The 21,724-nt window shown below is 42.2% G+C and overlaps 1 protein-coding gene across 7 annotated transcripts in view; it reads right to left on the bottom strand.

The window, feature by feature from the left end:
• TUT7 (terminal uridylyl transferase 7) overlaps positions 1–21,035 on the bottom strand; it is a 52,188-nt gene extending 31,153 nt beyond the window's left edge. For 6 of the 7 annotated variants that reach the window (XR_014787746.1, XM_084834155.1, XM_084834157.1 and 3 more), the window contains exons 1-10: positions 20,478–20,656; positions 17,068–17,578; positions 14,502–14,680; positions 11,900–12,016; positions 9,771–9,948; positions 9,308–9,396; positions 8,778–8,829; positions 6,900–6,969; positions 3,512–3,638; positions 443–562 (exon numbers count right to left, since the gene is read on the bottom strand). Coding sequence is in view for 6 of the 7 variants with exons in the window: in XM_084834155.1 (XP_084690281.1) it covers positions 443–562; positions 3,512–3,638; positions 6,900–6,969; positions 8,778–8,829; positions 9,308–9,396; positions 9,771–9,948; positions 11,900–12,016; positions 14,502–14,680; positions 17,068–17,560 (1,425 nt within the window). In the remaining variant the exon portion in view is untranslated. Of the gene's footprint in view, positions 1–442; positions 563–3,511; positions 3,639–6,899; positions 6,970–8,777; positions 8,830–9,307; positions 9,397–9,770; positions 9,949–11,899; positions 12,017–14,501; positions 14,681–17,067; positions 17,579–20,477; positions 20,657–20,707 lie in introns of those variants that run through there. The other variant, XM_084834154.1, reaches the window with a different exon arrangement.
• Between the last annotated feature and the right edge of the window lie 689 nt (positions 21,036–21,724).

Here is a 21,724-nt window from a genome sequence, read left to right as displayed (position 1 = left end):
TTCCCCCCACACCCCCTCCATTCACATACATGGCTTAAATACGTTAGTTCCTGATCTAATCAAACCACAGTTTGCCACCAAGGGAGCCCTCCAAAACAGGATTGCAAGCCACAGTTTGATTCTAGTTTGCAAGACCATAGTTTGCTGGTTCAAACATAATGGCAAACTATAGTCTGATTAGACCAGGAAGTAGCGTATTAAAGATATGTGCATGAAAAAGGTGTGGGAAGGGAAGTGGCAACATTCAAGCCTGTGGCTTGTTCTTGATCCTCCAAATCATAATTTGAAGGATTGTCTACATGCAGCTACTGTTGAGATGAACTGTTTCTTTCTCTTTGCCCAGAAAGAAACAAGAGTGCATTATCTGGCGTTTACACAAGGAAAAAATGAATAAATGTTTACAAAACTCTTATGCAACACACACACACACACACACACATACCCATGATCCTAAATAAACGGGCAGAAAGGGTTCTTTCCTCTGTTGCAGAAAAAAAATAACCATCAGAGCAAACACATAAGGTGGTAATCCGCCTTCTTCAGGACGATCTGCACAACATAGCTACAAAAAGAGAAAGAGAAACACCCATTGAAATATTTATTTCTCAGACATTTTAAAATGACAGTTGATACTGAGGAAACTAACCAGCCCTTCACAAGAAAACACATCTTGAAAGTGCTACTGGGGAAACTGACAGCTTGAACCTAAACTGCCACTTTAGCTATAGCGACATAGAAAGAGGATACTCCCACACAACTAAAGCAGCATTCTACACTAGGCCATGGAGCAGTGTCCCACTTGTCCTAACATCACCAACACTTCAGTCGATGGCACAACTAGCCTCTTTCACTAGACTGTATGCTCCACTGCAGAGTACAGCAAAGAACACAGTTCTTGAGATCTCAAATCACAAAATGTTGGTTTTATTAGACAACACTTAGGTTGTAATAGAACGAAATCAAAAATAGCACAAGTGTGTTAAAAAGAACCTATGAAGAAGGTATATTGAGCATCTTCAGGAGAAGACTGAAGAGATGAATCATTCATTTACAGCAGAAGGGTTACATTACTGGTACTGCAAGGTGATGTTTAGTGTAAGCTCCTTTAATTCTCTATGAGCAAATGCTGCAGATAATAAAAAGTGGGAAACAATCTAATAGACTAGAGGTAAAAGAAACCAAGGAAACCATGAACCTTAGCAGCTTTGAAATAGTGGAGGGAAAAAACTCATACCCTGGCAAAAGAGTACAATTCAGCCAAAGCTAAAATTGCTTAAATCCCACTGATTTCAACATATTTTTATTTTATTTATTAAATTTATATCCTGCCTTTCCACTACAAATAGCACTCAAGGTGGCAGAAGGACAACAGAGAGGAAGCCATCCTGACCTCCCTTGGCAGGAAGTTCCAGGGCCTGAGAGCAGCCTTTAATTGTGGAAGGACAGAGAGAAGGGCCTCTCTTAAGGCCCAGACAGGCTTGTATGGGGGAATGTGGTCATTCAAACAAGCTGGCCCCAAGTCTTATCTAACCTGATAGATCATTACCAGCACTTTGAACTGTGCCTGGAAACAGGCCAGTAGCCAGTTAAAATGTTGTAACAAGGGAGTTGCATGCTCCCTGTAACAGGCCCCGGTCAACAGTTTGGCAACAGCATTCTGGACCAGCTGAAGTTTCTGAACACTTTTCAAAGGCACCCCATGTACGTGTTACAGGAGTCCAAACAGGATTTAACTACGGCATGTGTCAACATGGCCAGTTCTGACATTTCCAGGAATGAATGTAGTTGGCACACTAGCCTTAGCTGTGCAAACACACTCCTGACTACTGCCGAAACCTGATCCTCTGATCTAGGATCAGAGTTCAATCCAGGACTACATCCAAACTGCAAACCTGAGTCTTCAAGGGAAGTGTAACCCCATCCAGAAAAGGTTGAATCCTGCCTTTCGACTGACCAGGAGCATCTCAGTCTTGTCTCAATTAAACTTCAATTTGTTTGCCCTTACCCAGCCCATTACCAACATCAGACACTGATTTTTCAACTTGGACAGCTTCCTTGGATTTAGATGGGAAGGAGGAATAGAGTGGGTGTCATCAGCATACTGGTGGCACTGAACTACAAAACTCCAGCAGTTTCATGTACATGTTAAATAGCACGGGAGACAAAATGGAACCCAGATAGACACCACAGGATATAGGCCAAGGTATCAAACAGGAGCCCCTCAGCGCCAACGTCTGAAGAAACCTCTCCAAGAAGGACTGGAACCACCATAAAGCAGTTCCTCCAAGTTCAAGCACAGCCAGGCTGTCCAGCAGGATACCATGGTATTGAAAGCTGCAGAGAGGTCCAAAAGAACCAACAGGGACACACTCCCTCTGTCCTAATTTCCAGTATAAACTGTACCAACAAAGCCAACAAAGCAGTTTCTATCACATAACCAAGTCTGAAGCCAGATTAAAATGGATCTAGATAAGCCACCACATCCAGAACCACCTGGAGCTGAGATGCCACCACTGAAATCTCCTCCACTGAAATTAATGGAATTTAAAAGTACTTAACTTTGGCTTGATCTTGCGCAAAGTTTTTAATTTGGAGAAAAACGTGGGATTAAAAAGTTGAGCACTGTTCACAGGAATATACCTAAATAGGAAAACATCCTTGCCAAATTTTTAAGAACTACTTAGTGAGGACATATATTATTTTTAAGAAAATGACTTATTAAAGAGCACCATCACCAGAGTTCATAACCATGCTACATGCAGCCTGGTGGAGATGTAATGCTGCCATAGTAAGGAAATCAAGAGCACCATGCTCCATCACTATCAGAAACAAATATAAGCAAATTTGCTTAATTTATATAGTCTGTTGTCTCCAACTGTGTCTGTTTGCCAGCAGAACAGATACCACAGGTGGAACAGATTGCTCCTCCCCTCTGCGGGCCCCCACAACCCCCCACCCACATCTACTAGAGGGTAGGGCACCATGAGGAGCAGATGGGGGTGGAAGAAGGGAAGGGGAAATCTGCTTGCATGATAGTGACCTGGTTCGCATAACATGCCAGGGCTCACTATGGGTTAATTAAGTCATGGTAAGCTGCCCTGCGTGCTGGGTGAGATTTGAATATGCAACCCCCAAGTGGGGGTTGTCACGTCCTGTGAACCCAGTGAACCCAGCCGTTGGGGGTTATGCGAAAGTTAAACAACCTACAACAAGTTGAGGGTTACACAAGGTCATTTAATCTCGCATAACCCCCAATGATTGGATTTAGATGACTTGGCAATCACCTGACTGGGGATTGCATATTCAAAATGGTGGCTGGCAAGCCACGGTTCATCAGGGATTAAAAAGCCCAAACTGGGCTGTCATGTCATGCAAACTGGCCCACTGAATGTCACCCAATGTATACAGAATATACTTTTTTTTAGAAAAGGAGAAAACATGTATATTGGTTGAATTTTTGCTTGTATGTACAAACATGCATAATTGTGCTCTGCTACTAAATCAGACTTACCTTGGCCCAGTATCTGAAGGCAATAACTAGGGACACAAGATGAGGTTCTAGTTTTCCTAGCATAGCCAAGTGATTTGTTGTCAGACAAGCATTTTCATTCCCTGCACTTACTCTGCAAACAAGGCCACTAAAATGATAAAGACAGAAATTAAAACTTTTTTTCTTCCCTTCGAAAAAGCAAATGGAGAGTGAACTATACAGCACTGGAAGGGAGTGGCTGCTGCTGAAAATTGCAGTTCCACATTTCCTTCTTCTCTTTTCCCTGGTAATAAGCATGATGAGGTATCGCAAGCATAATGATGTTGCTTCACATGATCTTTTACTGCATGTTATCCAGGAAGAAAAGATGTGGAGCTGCTCTATTCAGTGGCAGCCACTGCCACTGGTTCTGTCCAATACATAATGGGTAAGATCTAGGAAGTGCCTTTCATGAGAGGAAGGGCTCTCTCTACTTGTGGAAGGTCACACCAACTGATTTTTGGGGATCCCCCCTCACCCTGAATAACAGGGTCTCCTGACTCTCTGACCTGGTTGATTGTTTTAGTCCCCAGCCAGGCACCATTTCCTTAATCACCTGCCCAGGCATGTCTTGTCATGTCGGTCAAACCTGGGCAGCATGGCTTGTTGGAGGGAGAAACAACCCTCAGGAAAAACCTCCTGACTGGTAGAGCAATACGACAATGGAACCAATGACGTAGGGAGGTGGTGGGCTCTCCCACACTGGAGGCATTCAAGATGAGGCTGGACAGCCATCTGTCAGGGATGCTCTGACTTGGATTCCTGCATTGAGCAGGGGGTTGGACGCCATGGTCTTATAGACCCCTTCCAACCCTACTATTCTATGATTCTAACCCATGGCCTGATGTCGGGTTATTTGAGGGTTGTTTCCCCCTCCAACAAGCCATGACACCCGGGTTCAGACAACCCAACAAGCCATGGATAATTAGGCTAATGGTGCCCAGCATGTGCCAGCAATTTAAACAAGCCACCATGGTTTGTTTAAAGTCCACTTCTGCCAGTGCAGCTGATCCAGCTTAAATCTGGATCAAACCCAAGAAAAACTCAATAGTTTAAAATGGCCATCCTGACTTTTATTGGCTCATGGGTAAAATGCCTGTCTGAAAAGTGACCTTTTTTATTTGAAGTTGAATCAGACAGCTAGATTAACATGCATTAAAAATATGTTCAGGATTCCATTGCTGCACATATGAGCAATCACCATACTTGGGAATTATCTGAAATTATTGTGATTGTTTTATTATTACATTATCAGCTTATGTATATTATGGTTAATCCTTATACAGAATGTGTAGCAAAACAGGCTAGTTGATTGGCATCCCAATAAGTATCTGAGGAATTTGAGTAAATTGTTAATGTTTATAATAATATTGTATACATATATTACCATTACACTGTATCAAATGAGTGGTATGCAAATAATGTTTAATTGTTAGTAGTAGCTTCAGGCTTTTAAGATAAATATGCTTCAAAATAACGTTTTCATGACTCGTAGGGTGCTTCCAGATAAGGCATTTGCTCTGCAATCACCCTGCCTCATTCCCGAACTTTCTGAGGGATCTAGACAATGACATCTTCCACCTGGAATCCTCCCATGTTTTGCCACCCCTTCTTCAGTCTTTTCTCGTACCACAGAAAATCCATGAAGGAGAAAAAGATGGAAGAGCTTCCCTATCTGGAAACACCTACAGAATTATATTAGCTTGCTTTTTAGTAGCTGATTTACCTGAGTTAGCAAGCAAATTCTTAAACACCTGTACTGCAGTAGATCTAAACCATATCGTTATGCTATGCCCCCTTTAAAATATCTATAAATTGTCTCTAAAGTAAAGAATGAGAACAGGATAGACCAAGTAGCTGTATGTAGGTGATGCCAAGTAAAGGATTAGAAAAGTATACAAAACAGTGTATTTCTTTGACTGAATACTAAAATCATGCAAGCTGTTACAGTGCAATCCTGTAAATGTCTACTCAGAAGTAAGTTCCATTGAGTTCAGTGAGGCCAGAGAAGCGGGTACAAGATTGCAGCCTTAATATATTGCCTTAGTGAGATTAGGATTTTTCAAATTTACTTACTAAGAAAAAAATCTAACTGAATGCAAAGCAACCTACTTCCAAGTAAGCACAGATGGGATAAAGCTTTAGGTTTGTACAACATGGAAAAATCTGCCTAAGCAAACATGCCATTTGACAGCAAAGGTGCTGAGTTAAAGTCATTTTTAGGGAACTGAGGAGAGGGGAAGGAGCAATCAGAAAAGGGCAACCTTTAGATCAGAAAAGGGCAACCAAAATGATCAAGGAGCGGGAGAAACTCCCTTATGAAGAAAGTTGCCAATGTTTGAGGCTTTTTAGCTTAGAAAAAATGCAAGTAAGGAGGGTTGCATGATAGAAGTGCATGAAATTATACATGGGATGGAGAAAGTTCTCCCTAACTCATAACCCAAGAAGCTGGGGTCATCCACTGAAATTGACTGATGGGAGATTCAGAACAAATACAAGTACTTCTACTGCTAGCATGTAGTTAAGCTGTGGAATTTGCTACCACAAGATGTAGGGATGGTCACCAACTTGAATGGCTTTAAAGGGGGATTAAACAATTTAATGGAGAATAAAGTTATCAATGGCTACTAGCATTATGTGCATATATTCAATATGATTTTTAGTACCAGAGGCCATATACCTTTCAATACTAGTTGCTGGGGAACACAAGCTGGAGAGTACTCTTGTGCTCATGGCCTCCTTGTTGGCTTCTCATGGGCGTCTGATTGACCACAGTGGGAACAGAATACTGGACTAGATAGGCCTTTGTTAGGGATGGGGAAGAAATTAATTTCAGTTTGGTTTGGCCAGAATTTATCTACTTTGCACCTCCCAGAACCAAATGCAGACTTAATGCAATTTGTGGTGAGATGTCTATACATTTCCAAATTTGCAATGCACTTCAGGCAACAAAACAATGTGTTCGAAAGATGCACACATTTGGAAAATGTGCAAGAAAATACACAGATAACATTTAAAAGATGCACACAAACACACTTTCGTCAGTAGGAGAAAAATGCATACAACTGAAAAACTGTATATTTTGAAAAATGTGCATTGAAATACACACTAATTTCCATATGGAAACCCCCCCTCAGAATATGGATATGGATCTGGGTTAGAACGAGCTTTGAGGTGGAAAACACTGATGAACTTTAGCTTAGCAGATTTGCCATCCCTACCCTTTGGTCTGATCCAGCATGGCTCTTCTGATTTGCTTATATTATTACTCTGTTAGCCAAGATCTCTGGAGTTATCTAGTACAGAAGCTAACACAGGTATGGGCATGTGTAATTTACATTGCTATACACATAAATTTGCTAACTGAGACCTTTGTTTTTCTTTGCACACCACCACAGGCACTCTAGCATGGAAATCTGCATCAACATCAATAAAAGATTCTAGAGGGGGGAAAAAGAAAGCTACATTAATCATGGTATTGAAGAAAAGTAATATGTAAAATCTCTCACACAGAGCAAAACAAAAGAAAATCTGCTATTCCCTTGCTTGTGTTTGAAAGGGAAATTCACAATGGATGTAGTACAATTATTACAAGATAGAATGGCCAACTGAAGCTATCATGTTTAATTCTCCTCATACCTTTTTCATACATGCAGGTTATAGTTGTCTATGAGCAAACACTTGCCAATATAAATGGGAGCTTCAGATGGTCATTTGAATCTATTCTTAGATTGTAAAAAATAAAGACCACAATTAAATCCACCTGAATGAAGCCTTAGCAAGGTTGGAGTTGTCTATGGCCAAATAATAGAGGCAGAATGCAGAGGTGCTACCCACCACTAACAGGTCTGTGCTAATGAACAGGCCTAATCAAATCCAACAACCATTTTGCCAATACTCCTCCTCACAGCCATAACCTCTGAAGAGCCATATGATCAACATGATTCATCTATACTTTCTTTCAAAGCAGCTGATCCAAAGCATCAACAAACCACGCATGACAGACTTATAAGTCAACTATATAAAACAGAAAGGACAAGTCTCCAGTAACAGTTTCAGTACAAACACTCCAGGTATAAGACACCTACACAACTGCACCAGACCAGTTAACAAAATTTATAGTGATCTGCAGTACAATTATGCCAACTGACTTTACAAAACAATGATTAGGGAAGGGTGAGCTGGAAAAAATCAGGTGAAAATGAAATGCAAGTTTGGGGCATATTTGTGCTAGTAAAAATTGGAGAAAGGTCCAATATTATAAACACATTTTTCTCTTTCTCGGGGTTTACCTCACTCTTAACCCACAAATAAAGGTGGCTATTTTGCCTTCATTTACCAGTATACCACTGAAGGAATTTGTCCACTCAGAAAGTGAAAATATTATTCTTCAACATAATTAGTTACTGCAATTTGTTATTGAACATGTTATGTCTACAGGAGCACCTGATGAAGACCTTATAGAGTCAAAACGGAAACACACCAGGGTTCTGTAGACTGACAAGCATAACTGATATAGCTGTTTTGAAATTTTGACTGACTGTTTATAATTGTTGTTTTGCAAAATCAATTGTCATAACTGTACCACTAATCACTATAAATTTTGTGATTAACTGATCTGGTGCAGTTGTGTAGGTCTCTTACATCTGAAAATAATTATAAATCAGCCACCATTAGTGCCCTTCTCCACCATTCAAACCTAGCACATCTAGCTGGTAGTGCTTCCACATTGTTAATCCTCCCTTCTTTTAGTTGTTATGGGCAGAAATATACAATTGTACCCATCATTAGAGACACAGGGTTGGATTCAGAGCTGCTTGGAGAAGAACTCCATGAACTGCATGATCCTCCAGGGCCAAAAGGGGTTGGGGACTGGGGAGAGGTGATTTTGGCCAATTCCCCCTCCCCCTGCACCCCTCTATACCCATGAAAATGTGCTCTTGAGGGTTGAGGAACCCTCAAAAACAGTGTGAGAGGTAGTGCTGCAGTCTGCAGAGAGGAAGGAGGGATGGGCAAAAATGACTGCCCTGCCCCCTTCCTCCAAGCAGGGAACTTCCACTGGATCCTAGATCCCCAACAGAAGGAGCCTTCCATTCATGGAGGCAAAACTCTGGATCAAACCCATTCCTTCCTGTTCATCACCTACCCTCAACAGATAGTTCTACAGTGCTATTTGCACAGAAATGCCATGCTCATCGTGTGTGAAGGAAAAAGTGGCTAGGCGTAGATCATAATAAATGTGCCTTACCACTGCTCTTCAGGCTTTCTTGTACAAGTAAGAGTACATCTGGTTGGGACATCTATGAAGAACAACAGAACAAAAGCTATAGAATTTTGACTTTTCTTAATAGACTATTTTATATTTTACAGAAATCTTTCTAAATATTAGTATAACATTTCATGGCACTTAACTTGTCAATTAATCCCTTTTAATTAATGTCTTAGATAAGCTACTTGCCTGGTGGTATTTAAAAAAAGGCTTTGGTGTAAGATTCTAACAGCCATATTAAAAGGGAGAAATGTCATTAAAATTTTAGTTCACACCAATAGATAATGAAGGGTCCAGTAGGTTTTTTGTGTGCATTTTTGCTATATAAGCAAGGAACATTTTCTTGTACTTTTCTTAAATGTATAACTTTTCCAAACCTGCTGCCATGGTTGTCAGTTCTTACAGTACCAGTATGGCTAAGCTATGAACCATATGAACTTAAAACTTGACAATAAAGCTCCTAGAACCCACTTTATGCAGTATTTCCGAATGAAAATGAACATACTTACATTGGCTGGAAATTGAATATCTAGATTTACATCAGAGTTTTTGAAACCAAATCTGCTACAGGAAGAGCCATACAGTCTTAAAGAACAGTCTACAATGAAGGAAAATGGAAAATTTCAATTCAAACTGCAGAAATGGAAGAAATCCTTTGTTCTCTACATTAGTGAGTCTAGCCCAGAGCTGCCCCCAGAACCAAAAGAGGCTCCACTCCTGAAATCCCTTCATGGTTAGCCTTTGTCCCATCAATGTTATAAGGGACATGAGCAGTGAATCATGATTAGGTCTCCTTAGTTTCTGTTCATTCTCGGCTGTTATTTTGGCTTCTCCTTCAGTAGTTCATCTATTTTGGAGCTTCAAGGCCATATTTTTCAGCAGGTAACTAAGATACAGTGAAAATACACATGATGATAAATTGTTAAAGACTAATAAAACAAAATTCCATAAACCTTCACAACAAATTATTACCTGGCAATTTTTGATGCAATACATTTTCCATGGCAGTTTTAATTCCAAGCCTTTGTTCCAACTCTTCATTATTTAAACCAAACTCTTGCACTACTTTCTCAACAGCAACACCAATAGCCTGGATCTGCAGAGGTGTTGGTGGCAGTAGGGCAGTCAGCAACTGCTGTTCCTGCTTTTCCTTTAAAGATAATATGCAAGAGAATCTAAATATATTTTTCTCAGAGCAATTGATGGAAGTATACTCTGGCACACAGATTACTTAAATCAGTAAAGCATCCTTATACCCTTTCATATTATACAGGTAGGAAAAAACCAACCAACTCAAATGTTCCTTCAAAGAGCATCACAAACTGTGTGTCCCCTTACTATCTGAAAGATCATTGATAATATACAGAAAAGTTATATTCCATCACAAAAACAAGAGAAGGTGAGCATAAAATTATTTATTACTACTACTATTGTGCTACCATGGTATAAAGTAACAACAAGAAGAGAGGTCCAAGCAGCTTACAGCATAAAATTCAATGCAGTGTAGAAAGGTGGCAACAGCCCCGGCACAAGCTCTCATCCCACCTGAGGTGAGAGAGCACAAGTGCTGCCACGTGGTGCCCCCACCTCTTCCCACGTTGTGCCCCATTCCCCTTCCCACCACTGCCATGTCATGCCCCTTTCCCTTTACTGTGTCACACCCTCTGAACCCCTTCCCTGTACAGGCAATCTCCTGGGACACCCACAATGCCTGGCTCTGAGGAAGGACCCCCTAGACCAAGGCATTTTGGCCTGGCCAGCTTTCTAAAGAACCCCACTGGCCACTTCCTTGGTTAACACGGCTCTCAAGGGGCAGCTGCTCTGTAGAGCCTCGTCAGCCATTCTCTCCTTGTGGCAAATGCCATGGCTGGAGGTGGTGGTGTGTTCTCCTGGTGGTGGAGAGGGAACAATGCAATTCGCCACTCCTCTCACTCCACTGCCTCAGGTGGGGACTTTACCCTACCCCCTGGGAGGGCTGGCCCTGGGTGGCAAGCAGGAGTGACAGCCATCAACCAGTCAGGCCAAACACTTATGAGAAAAGGAAGGTCTCAAGAGCCAGTGTGATGTAGTGTTTAGAGTGTTGGACTAGGATGGGGGAGACCAGGGTTCTAGTCCCCAGCTGGGCATAAAACCCACTGGATGACTTTGAGCCAGTCACTAACTCAGTCTAACCTATCTCACAGGGTTGTTATAATGAAAAAATGGAGGAGGATCATGTATGCTGCCTTGTGCTCCTTGGAGGAAAAGGTGGGATATAAACATAATGAATAAAATAAATAATGTCTTCATGAGATGGTGAAAAACCATCAAAGAGGGGCAAGTCAGGCCTCCTAAGGCAGTGAGTTTCAAATCCCTACATTGGCTTCCTGTCCAGTCCCAGATCCAACACAAACTCATTGTCCTGACTTCAAAGCCTTCCACAACCTTGTCACTGCTTCTCTCTCCACTCTTACACACGAATACATGCCCGTTTGTGACCATCACACTTCCAGCTCAACCATCCACCGTGGCCTAAAGGTCTCTGGCTCCCTTAAACGATTTTGCCCTTTCTCCCTTGCTGCACCATCTTTTCTGGTATGCATTTAGCATGCCGAGTTCTAACCCACTCTCTGAAGAATGAGTTTGTCATTGTATCTGTTGCTTTTTAAATTGGTGATACTTGATTATTTTAGAATTATGGTCAGCTACTTTCAGTATTTTTAAACGGAAAGGTGGGGGTATAAACATCATGATGAACAAATAAATAAATTTGAGAGGCAGAACATGCTCCAAGTGACGAGAGAGATGAATGATTTTGGCAGCAGACTTCTGGATAAAGGTGAAAGGGCTGAGGTGTCACAGTGGAAAATGAATGAGAAGATGAAGTAGTCAGGGTGCAAGAGTCCCTGGTTACTCAGCTACAATTCCCAGGAGCAGCAGAGAGTATCTTGGCCTGAAACAGAGAAGGGTGGTATGGTGCAGGCAATGCTTGGCCTCCAATATTTAGCTGCTGATGATGATCAGGTACTATGCTGGCATGTAATATTTTTAATTTTCTTTGTTATCTGTACAACATACAAGAACTTTAACGTTTCTGTAGCTTTGCTTTGTCATTGACTCACCTTTATGTTTTTCTTGTGTCTTTTTTCTTTTATATGCTTATGTGCAAATGCCACCGACTCAATCAAAGCATCACATAATTTGCAAGTATATTTGGCTGTTGGATAGCTTCGAGGTCGCTAAGGAGAAGACAACATATTCAAATTTATTGTTTCACAATCTTTTTTGACAAAAAGAGCCACCTGGACTCATAGCCAAGCCATTTACTCAGTGAATACCTAGCATCAGCAAGCTAGGTGTACCACCTAGTCCAAAGTACCACCAAGCTAGTCATCCTAATTCCCATTGACTCTAGCCTTTGCTGGGTGGGCCTGGCAAACATATCAAAATATGCCTGCACCATCTATTAAATTGTGCAGCTATCTTGACTGTAAAAACTGCCCAAGGTCAAAGCTGTGCCTTTCAGATCCCATTGTCCTTTGGTCCCAATTTGGGATGATTTTCACACACTCTTGCCTTTGACCTAAAACGGAGTTTTCCAGTGACCACATTTGAGTCAATATCTGTAATGACAATGAGAATGTTATTAACAAAACTACCCAGATGCTTCTATTTCTGGCTCCCCTCAAACTTTAAGCTATGTAAACTGGCTTATTTGTTAGATTGGAACTTTAGAATATTATACAGATATTTTCTTACCCATGATAGTTAATAATTTCACTGAAAGTATTTCCTTGAGAAGGGCGGAGTTAATCACACCTCCGCTTGTCTTGACTAACTCTGTGGATACGCCCTGCTGAACATGTCTACTAACTTGCAGAGAAACATGAATTTAAGAATGATCTAGGTAAGTCTTCCTATTTTTTTATTCTACTACAGATGGTGCAATGTTGAAGCATTTACATGAATTATAGCAGAATGTCTCATCTCTCTCCCGCTAATAGCAAACTCAGCGCCCCGCAACAGAAATGGAGCCAAAACAAGAGGAAGTGGTAGAAACACTCAGGAAATCCCTGAGGTTTATAGACTTACAAAAACCTCATTAAAAACCACCAAAAAGGAGACACCTCCCCCATAACAGTCTGAAAAATGAGCATACTTAGAGGACACCAGGAGCCAAATGTTCAGTGTCAGCTGGAAAAGAAAAGCAGAAAACTGGGGTGGGGTATGGGGAAGAAAGTGAATTGGCTTATAGTATCCCAGAGGAAGACATTGTTGGCTGGCTGGAACCCTGTGCAGAAGTGCTGTTAGAGTGGGAAGATACTGCAACATTTTGTTACAGGTCTCACTGGCATAAACTAAGAATGAACTCAGGTGGTAAAATATGGCAGTGGTTTCTATTCACTTGGATGATTCTCTAGGTAGGTATGCAGAATTTTGTACATTAAAAAATTCAAAGAAAACACCCAAATAATAGCCCAAATAATAGCCCAATGGGGACTGAGCATTTTGGGGGGCTTCAAGAAAAATAGAAAAGGGGCAGGCCTGATTCAGGCCCTAAAAGCTTTTAATATCCTGGAGGAAGGAATGGCTGGCTGGAACCATAAACACTTTTGTTAAAGAGCAAGTATATATTGCAGCATCTGAATGCAGGTTCTACTTGTTAGTTAAATGCTATTTTATGCTTCTTCTTGATATGCCTGAATATGCACTAAGTCTTTCTGAACTTGTCTTACATTTCATTAATAAGTCTTTATTCGGCTCTGGGGTGGTCTAACTCTGGCTAAACCAAAAAATTGCTAGACACTGGAACCACACTATATTCAATACGATACAAAAACAAAAATATGCAGCAGGGGAAAGTCATGTGAAAGTAGTAAGAAATGTGTGTTAAAAAGGTGGGCTGCAAGGAGACAGCTTTCAGAGGGATGGTCCTACTAATGTGGATAATACTGAAATAGGTATTCCCACTTCCTTGCTCTATCCCTTAGTATTCCTGCTGTTCACACATCGTGACATGTACATTGTGTCTTCACCTGGTGCAACTGCACTAGTACAGCTGCTGTCTTGAACTGCTGCATCAGCACACTACCTTCACATGCAATGCTTGCATAGCGAGTGAGGAATTTGTGGCCCTCCTGATGTTGTTAGACTACATCAGCACGAGCCAGCACAGTCAGTTGTCAGGGATGACAAGAGTCGTAGTCCAGTAACAACTGGAGGGCCACCAGTTCCCCAACCGCAATCCCTGGGGGAGACTGAGCCATAAGGATATACCCAGTTATGTACATAAGCCCAATGACATCCATAAGAATAAGTGAATAATTAAGTGTAAGATCGCAGCTAAGTCTTTTACTCATTAGATTTTCTAGGTGCTATCCACTTTGCTATATGATAACAAAATACAGTCAAATGTTGATCTAGTACATCTACTTTGTCCAATGCATGATTCATTAAACCTAAGCAATTGATTACAAATGGTTATCCAGACTATTGTTGCTGGTCGTAATGAATGAGAAGTAATATCCCCCTTGTAGCAATTCTCAAATATGTAAAATAATATTCTGTGGTTAAACATGTTCAGTTCGCTTATGCTTTCCCAAACCTTTCACCATCTTTGTTGCTGTTGGTTATCCTTTACTAAGGTATTCCTAATGGGTGTTGTCCAGTCTCAGTTCACATATTCAATCACATAATGAGAATATATATTGCAGAAATAGCTACCTTCCTCAGCCTGTAAATGCAGTCTCGCTTAAGTCGTTCTTCAGCCTGCTGCAGCCCTAGCAATTCTTTTGCTGTCAGTAAAGACTCATCTATAACCGGTCCATCCATATCATCATCTTGATCATTCTCTTCTTTTCTCATCCTTCTTGATCTCCTTGGCTTCCGATATTTCTTCAATTCTTTTTAAGTTATATAAAAAAAGTTGTCTTAAGTACACTGCACAAATTAACTGTTATGAGCTCAGCGCATTTCCATAGCTAAGAAAACCATCGTTGAAAACCCTGAATGATGAAGGATTGAAGCTTTAGAAGGAATCTACAGTTGTGGACCAAATATTCTAGAGCTACAACCCAACCGGGGAAGGTACAGCACAAAAGAAGGCACCCAGAATCTAAATAATCTGCAACACAATCCTATATACATTTACTCAGATGTCTTACTATATTCAATGAGATTTACTCTCTAGTAAGTGTGCACAGGATTGCAGCCTTAAAAGTATCAGTATGTGTCAGTTTTGATCTTCTTAAAAACACTTGTTTGGAACCTTCTTTTTTTAATGTGCATTAAGGGTGTGGAAATAAGTGATAATAAGGCAGCTAAATTAAGATAATTTACACATCAATAGAACCAAGAAAGTGGTCAAAGTGCTCTGGTACAGGTTTTGTTTGTTTTAATTGGCCCCATTTTTCTTTTTCATATTCCCCAAAACATCTTCAATGTTATTTTTAATATTGCTCATTTGAATTGCCATAAGAAATTCAAATCATCAACTTTAAGCTTGTACATCCGAATATTTGTGTCTCCAAATGGAAGATATCATGTTAGGCACGTCATTATCATGCTACATTAATTTAACTTGCAACCATGAAGAAGCAGAAGAAAACAACCAAGTAGCTCCTAAGGAATCCTGAGAAACCAAGCTTTTAATTAAAAGCAAGTTTCTAGTCCTTAAAAGGGCCGGAGCAGGCAACTTCCAGCCCGTGGGCCTAATTTGGTCCATAGAGGGTTGGGCGCACTTTCCACACCCCACCCCTTCCTAAAGGCCTACTCCTTTGGACGGGAAAGGAATCTGCGTATTATCTCCAATCTGTGACTGGAAATGACAAGAGGACTCCCCTGCGTACTGCTCTCTCTCCCAATGGGAGGGCCAGAAGCATGCAGGAGAATCCCTTTGTTATCTCCCATGGAGATAACATGGAGATTCCCTCCTTCATGCAATGGACGCGTCACAATTGGGATGTAAACAACACATGAAGGAGATGAGGGACTTGGCAGGTGCTTGCAGAACAAGCTCCTGCAAGTAGCTGCTGAATCCCTTTGCTTCATGTGCTGCTCACACCCCAGTTGGGATATGAACAGTGTATGAAGGAGGTGAGGGACCTGGCAAGTGTCTGCAGAACCAGCTTCTGCAAGCACCTGCTGAACCCCTTTCTCCATGCAGAGAAGGGCACTTTTTCTCTGCACAGAGAAAAGTGGGCAGGGTGGGATGACAACACAGGGGGAGGATCTTCACAGAAAGCCCCATACCCTTGACATCATCCAACCCACCATCCTGGTCTTGGGGGTGTAATCTGGCTCCCAGACCAGAAGAGGTTGTCTGCCTCTGTCCTAAGGTTTAGGAGCAGCCATATGCCTCTGGCACCAGTGCACATTTGAGCAGGTTAGAAGGGGTAGTTTAAGACAGACCTAGAAAACTCTCAGATGCCCGTTTACTCAAGGCATGTAGGACACAATTCACTAAAAAGTTTTCCCTTCCCTATTGAAATGATTGGGTGCTGCAGAACAGCACTACCATCTTACTCTCTATTTTAGTAAGGCTTGTGCAGCTGAACTAGGGCCCCAGCTTAGTATCCTCTACTTGTTTTGGACTACAACTCCAGTATTCCTGATCATTGGTAATTCTGGTTGGACTGATGGGGGCTGAAGTCCAAAACATGGACTTGGAGGCTGGGAAGTTGGGGGAGGCTGCCCTGGAGTTTTGATATTGCAGGTGTCCCACAGGAAGCTGCTGGTTGGCCATTGTGTGAACAGAATGCCAGATTAGATGGACCCTTGGTCTGATCCAGCACGGCTCTTACTTTTTTATGATACTGGCACTCAGGCTTTCTGTGTAATGCAGTGCAAGGATAAGGGCCTACAAGACTTATGTCATTCCTAAAATATTCAGACTGACGCTCATGAATTTTAAGCATCTTTTCAGCTCGGGCTGGAGGGTCTCATAGAGAGGGGGTGCGGTTGTAAAAGAATCAGTTTTGACCTGCTCACCTCACATAGTATAATTACAGCTGTATATATAGTATACTGCTATAATTACTGCAAGGAAAACCCTCACTTTTGCTAGAACACCTTGAGCACAAGATAGGATTGGGTGTAACTCAACCTTTATTTGGTAATTTTAAGAATAATGTATATTGTGCCATAACCTAGTAACAATACTGCTTGAAATGTTGTAGCAAAGTATACTTAATCTTTTCCAGGGTTTGAAGATAATTGAATGCTATGGTCACCAAAAAGACATGAAAGTGGTTTAACTCAACAAAAAATTATCTGCAGATATGTGTATTACCAGAATTTCCTTTCCTATCTGACATATCTTCACTTGTTAGGACACTCTGGAGTTGCCTTCGTACATTTCTGTTTCCTATGCTCTCACACTCGTGAGAAGAATCCTTCCTTGTTCTGACAATCACAGGTATCCGGGCTGAAGATTTGTACTCTCTCCAACTGTCTGAATTAGCATGATGGTTGTCAGCTACCCACTTCTTAATTTGGTCTTTTGAGGCATCATTTATCCTTGTCCCTTGATTGTAAACAACACTTTTAGAATTTGGACTGCTCAAAGCACCATGTGCTCCCTTTCTGGGATTTGTTCCATAGTGACCCAGGGCACCCTTTCTTTTCTCGAGTCCTATGTCCATCTTGTTGCTGTGTCCATTTCCATAATCGTCCATTGCTTGGTAATCATGACGCAGAGCGCACTTCTGGAAATCCTCCTCATTTAAAATTCCCCGCTCTTTATTATGTCTGGCAAAGCAAGGTTTTGCAGTATCTCCCATCATAATAGTTGTTCACTTTCCCTGTGGGATGAGGGGAAGAAAAAATAATTTCAAAATGGGACTAGTAGGGTGCAATGGAGAGAGCAGAGCAGAGTTTCAACATATTTCACTTAGGTTCAAATTGCTACCCAAGAAGCTTGCTGGGATGCCCCGGGCAAGCCACTACCTCTCAGCCTACTCCAGCCTTTACCAGTAAACAAAAATATGTCATCTCTTCTGGACAGAGCAATACACATAACCCAACATTGAAATCTATTAGATTTGCGTTAGATTTGTGACTCAACAATGTCACCCAAACCAAACAAAATGTATGACAAATATTCTGACCATGCACAGTAATTAATCCAATGCTATATGCATATTTATACAAACTGGAATGGAACAGATGCTCCAGAAAGGCTACTAACTTTAAGAGCTCCTTTGAAGGGAGTGTGCATGTGTCTGTACACAGCCAGCATTCCACAGCCTCTAACACTCCAATAATGACCTAGACATCATATGCAACACCCAATAAAAACACTGAGCTCCAAAGACATGTACATCAAATAAGATACTGGTGAGGCAACTACATAGTTAGTGGTACTTTGTACTTAAAAGTACAGGCCTTGCCTCTTGAATGTATTCTTGTATTAACAGAGACAGAAGTTGGAGAAGAGGAGTGGCATCAGTCAAATTCCTATAAGTCAGACTATGTACATGACTAAGGTTTATTCATCACCATACCATCTGACAAGATTCCAAAAGGAAGCCTAACCCTTACCACACCCGACAGTACCTTCTGAGCATGGATTCAAACTGAAAGGCAATGAAGTGGAAATGAAAGTTGGCAGCGGCCAGCCAAAAACACTGCACCCAGATTGGAAGAGAGATCTACTTCATGTCCAGTCTATCTTTCACCCTCAAGGAAAGAACCACTCACTAAATAACACACTGTGCATACAGTATACACCTATATATTTATAGGTATAATCTAGAGGGAGGGGGGAATAAAAGCTAAGGAGATGCTAGGGTTATTTTCTTGATTAAAAAAAACAGGATTTCTATCTCATCTTAAACTAATATATCAAACTAACTTCTTTGACCACAACAGTGAATTCCTCTGGGAAGGGACCAACACTGGACAAGCATCTATTACTAGTATTTGTGCCCGATTTCCTTCTTGTTGGGAGTTTAACACTAGCTCTTAAAGTGAAGCTTTGAATACAAAGATCTTTAGCAGACAAAGGCTGCAATCCTAAATACCCTCTTCACAAAAGAATAAAGACCCATTGAACACAGTGAAACTTTTCTACATGAACATGCCTAGGACTGCAATGAAATAAGTCTGAGTTAATATAATCTGGTTGTCTGGTGAAGATATGATCCACAGAGACTGAGAAGTAGGAATAAGCAAAGCCAATGAGGGGGGTCTGCAACCTCCCAAAACATCCTTCAAAATAATCACTTGATTAGTAAAAGTAAAAAACAGATTCTACCCTTACTCTCAAAGCTGTCTTCACATGAACAAGGCAAATAGCATTAGCTGTTCCCATAGGGTGTTGTGCTTTACTTCTGTATTGTACATAAAAAGTATCTGAACATTAACAGTTCTCCACAAAAAGGGTCATATACAATGAAGTCACATGAGAACATCCACAGTTGCTCTCTGCTCTAGAGTGAAGTAGTCCTGCCTATAGTGTACAGCAATAATCTGGGAAAGGGTGAAGCAATCCCTCCCAAACTCCATGTGCATACATACACCTAGGGTAACAAATATATTATGGCATAGGCATGCACAGACTCAAGTGGCACAATTTTTTGCCATAATAAATGTATTACATTTTAAGGTGTCACAAAACTCTTTGTTGTTCCGACTATTCTAATAATGTTCACATTGAGAACAAAACACTGTTCAATAGTAGCGCAACTAAAATTAGTAAAGAGGTCCATATTCCTGCCCCATCCTCGCTCTGAATCCAAGAAAAAGTTCTTTGAAAAGTGCTGGTGTTTACAGTTTGCAAGCAGTGTCAATTAAGAAAACATATGACATATGAAGGGGTCCAACAGTCACGCTCAAGACCATTGTCCATGGGATCCCATCAAACACCTGTATCTCATAATGAAGCATGTAAATGCTATCTCTGCAAGAACATGAGTTAACACATACATAAAGAGCTTTTTAACATAGGACACTACAGAACACCTCTGAAGCTCTTTTCTGCTTTTTATCTCACATATGAACACTAATGTAGGGCAGAAAGCAGCTAAAGGCCATAATGTAACCAAATGTACATTAGGGCCTACACAGGATGTGTGTGTGTCTATGTATGCACGTTTACATATGTGTCTGTGTGTACTTGTGTATGTAGATATCCCCACATTACACACTGATGTAAACCTCATCTGGGAAGACACCCTTAGAGCGCGAGACTGATAAGCACCTTAAAAAATTAGCTGGTGCCATATTAACAGTGAATAAGATGTGGGCGAGCCAGCCAAAGGCAGACTGTAACCGGCGAGACCGACTGAAGCCAAATCCAGAGTAAACCTCATACGTGAAACCGCGCAAGGTCCTGGGGCGTGTTGTGGAGGTCCTTGAGGGGCCCCAAGGAGGGCGGCGGGGGAGAGAGAGATCACTGCTACATCGCCAGGGAATTGGAAGGCGAGCACGAAGGCAGCTGCTAGGGCACCCCTTAGGCCCCGGAAGGGCGAGAACCTCCTTCCCTTTCCCTGCTGCCTAAGCTGCAGGTACGCTCGCGCCGCGTCCGCTTCTATCACCTCCCCGCTCGGAAACTGGCGGCGGCGGGTCCGCGCTCCCCCTCCTCAAATGCAGGCCACATGGGCGGGGAGGGGGGCGAGGAGTCTGCCAGACTCCCCCCCCCCCCCGACCATATCCCGCCCACGGGGGGAGGGCGGAAAGAAGGGACGAGGATGAACTTACGCGGTAAGCGAATCAACCGCCCTTCAGGTCGCCGCTTTTGCCTCCTCGTCCTTGTCCCGCCGTCACGGCTGCCGCCGGCTCCTTCACCACCCCGTTACTATTCTCGTTCCATTGTACCGAGGCGGAAGCCAGCCGCCGCCGCCGCCCGTTGCCTCCCCGTCCTCCTTCGCCCCTCCCACAGCCCAGCGCCAGTCGCACCGCCTCTGCTCCATCCGGCACATTGTGTTTACCTCACGGACCGCGGCCGCCATGACGGTAGAGGCGAAGGAGGCTGCGCGCGCTCCCGTTTCCCCTTGTCCCTTGAGGAGGACCCCAGTCAAAAGCCAAAGAATGTCGTCGTCAGAACACTAGACAAGTACGAAGAGGCGCTCCAAAGAAAAACAAGCCTGTTGTAAACAACAAACCAAGCCAATTTGCGGTCTTCAGCATCGCCTTACCAAGCTATATATCCTCATTATCTCTTAGAAAAAGAATTTTCTACATTTGGTCCGTGCTCTTTCCGCAAGGAGTTCAAGGCAGGAGGCATAGTTGTCCCGCCCGCAGCCCCACCCCCGGCGCGCCAATTTATCCCTTCAACGACCTTATGAGGTAGGTTAGGGTCCCAGGGGTCCCCAACCTTTCTGCATTGGTGGGCACATTTGGACTTTTTAGTGAGTGTTGTGGGCGCTCTCACAGAATGGTTGCTATGGGGGCTTGCCCATTTATAAAATGGCTGCCATAGTGGGCATGGCCTGCCACAAAACACTGATTTCACAGAAGGCAAAAGGACACTTAAGGACACTTAAAAAAACAAAACAGAACCACTCTTTTGAACGCAAATAAAAATGGCACTGGAGAGCAGCACCTTACCTTGCAGCGTGCAGTTTCCCAGTTTATATATCTTAAGATTTAAATAAAAACCAGGAGAGCCTGGCAGGCGCCGAGAGAGGTGTCCACGGGCACCTTGTTGGAGACCCCAGGGTGAGAGTGAGTGAGTGGCCCAAGGTCACCTAATGTCAGTGAGCTTCATGGCTGAGTAGGGATCTGAACTGCCATCTCCCCAGTCCTATTCGGTGCTTAGCTCCAGAACATATTTTCAATGTTAGCCTTAGCCCATGAACAAGTGAAGTAATAATAATAACATGTACAAGGTACCTTTACCTCACGACTGAGTATAATATTTGCACTCATTGCACATTTAGATTAGGGTGAAGTGTTTCTAATTTTTATAGTATAAATTGCAGACAGATGAGGTGCAGTATCTCTAA

Source organism: Heloderma suspectum, chromosome 2, assembly GCF_057233095.1.
Source record: "Heloderma suspectum isolate Gila_16-S chromosome 2, 16-S_ref, whole genome shotgun sequence".
NCBI lineage: Eukaryota > Metazoa > Chordata > Lepidosauria > Squamata > Helodermatidae > Heloderma > Heloderma suspectum.
The sequence above is the reverse complement of the archived record's forward strand: the minus strand, read 5'-3'. Positions and strand labels throughout refer to the sequence as shown.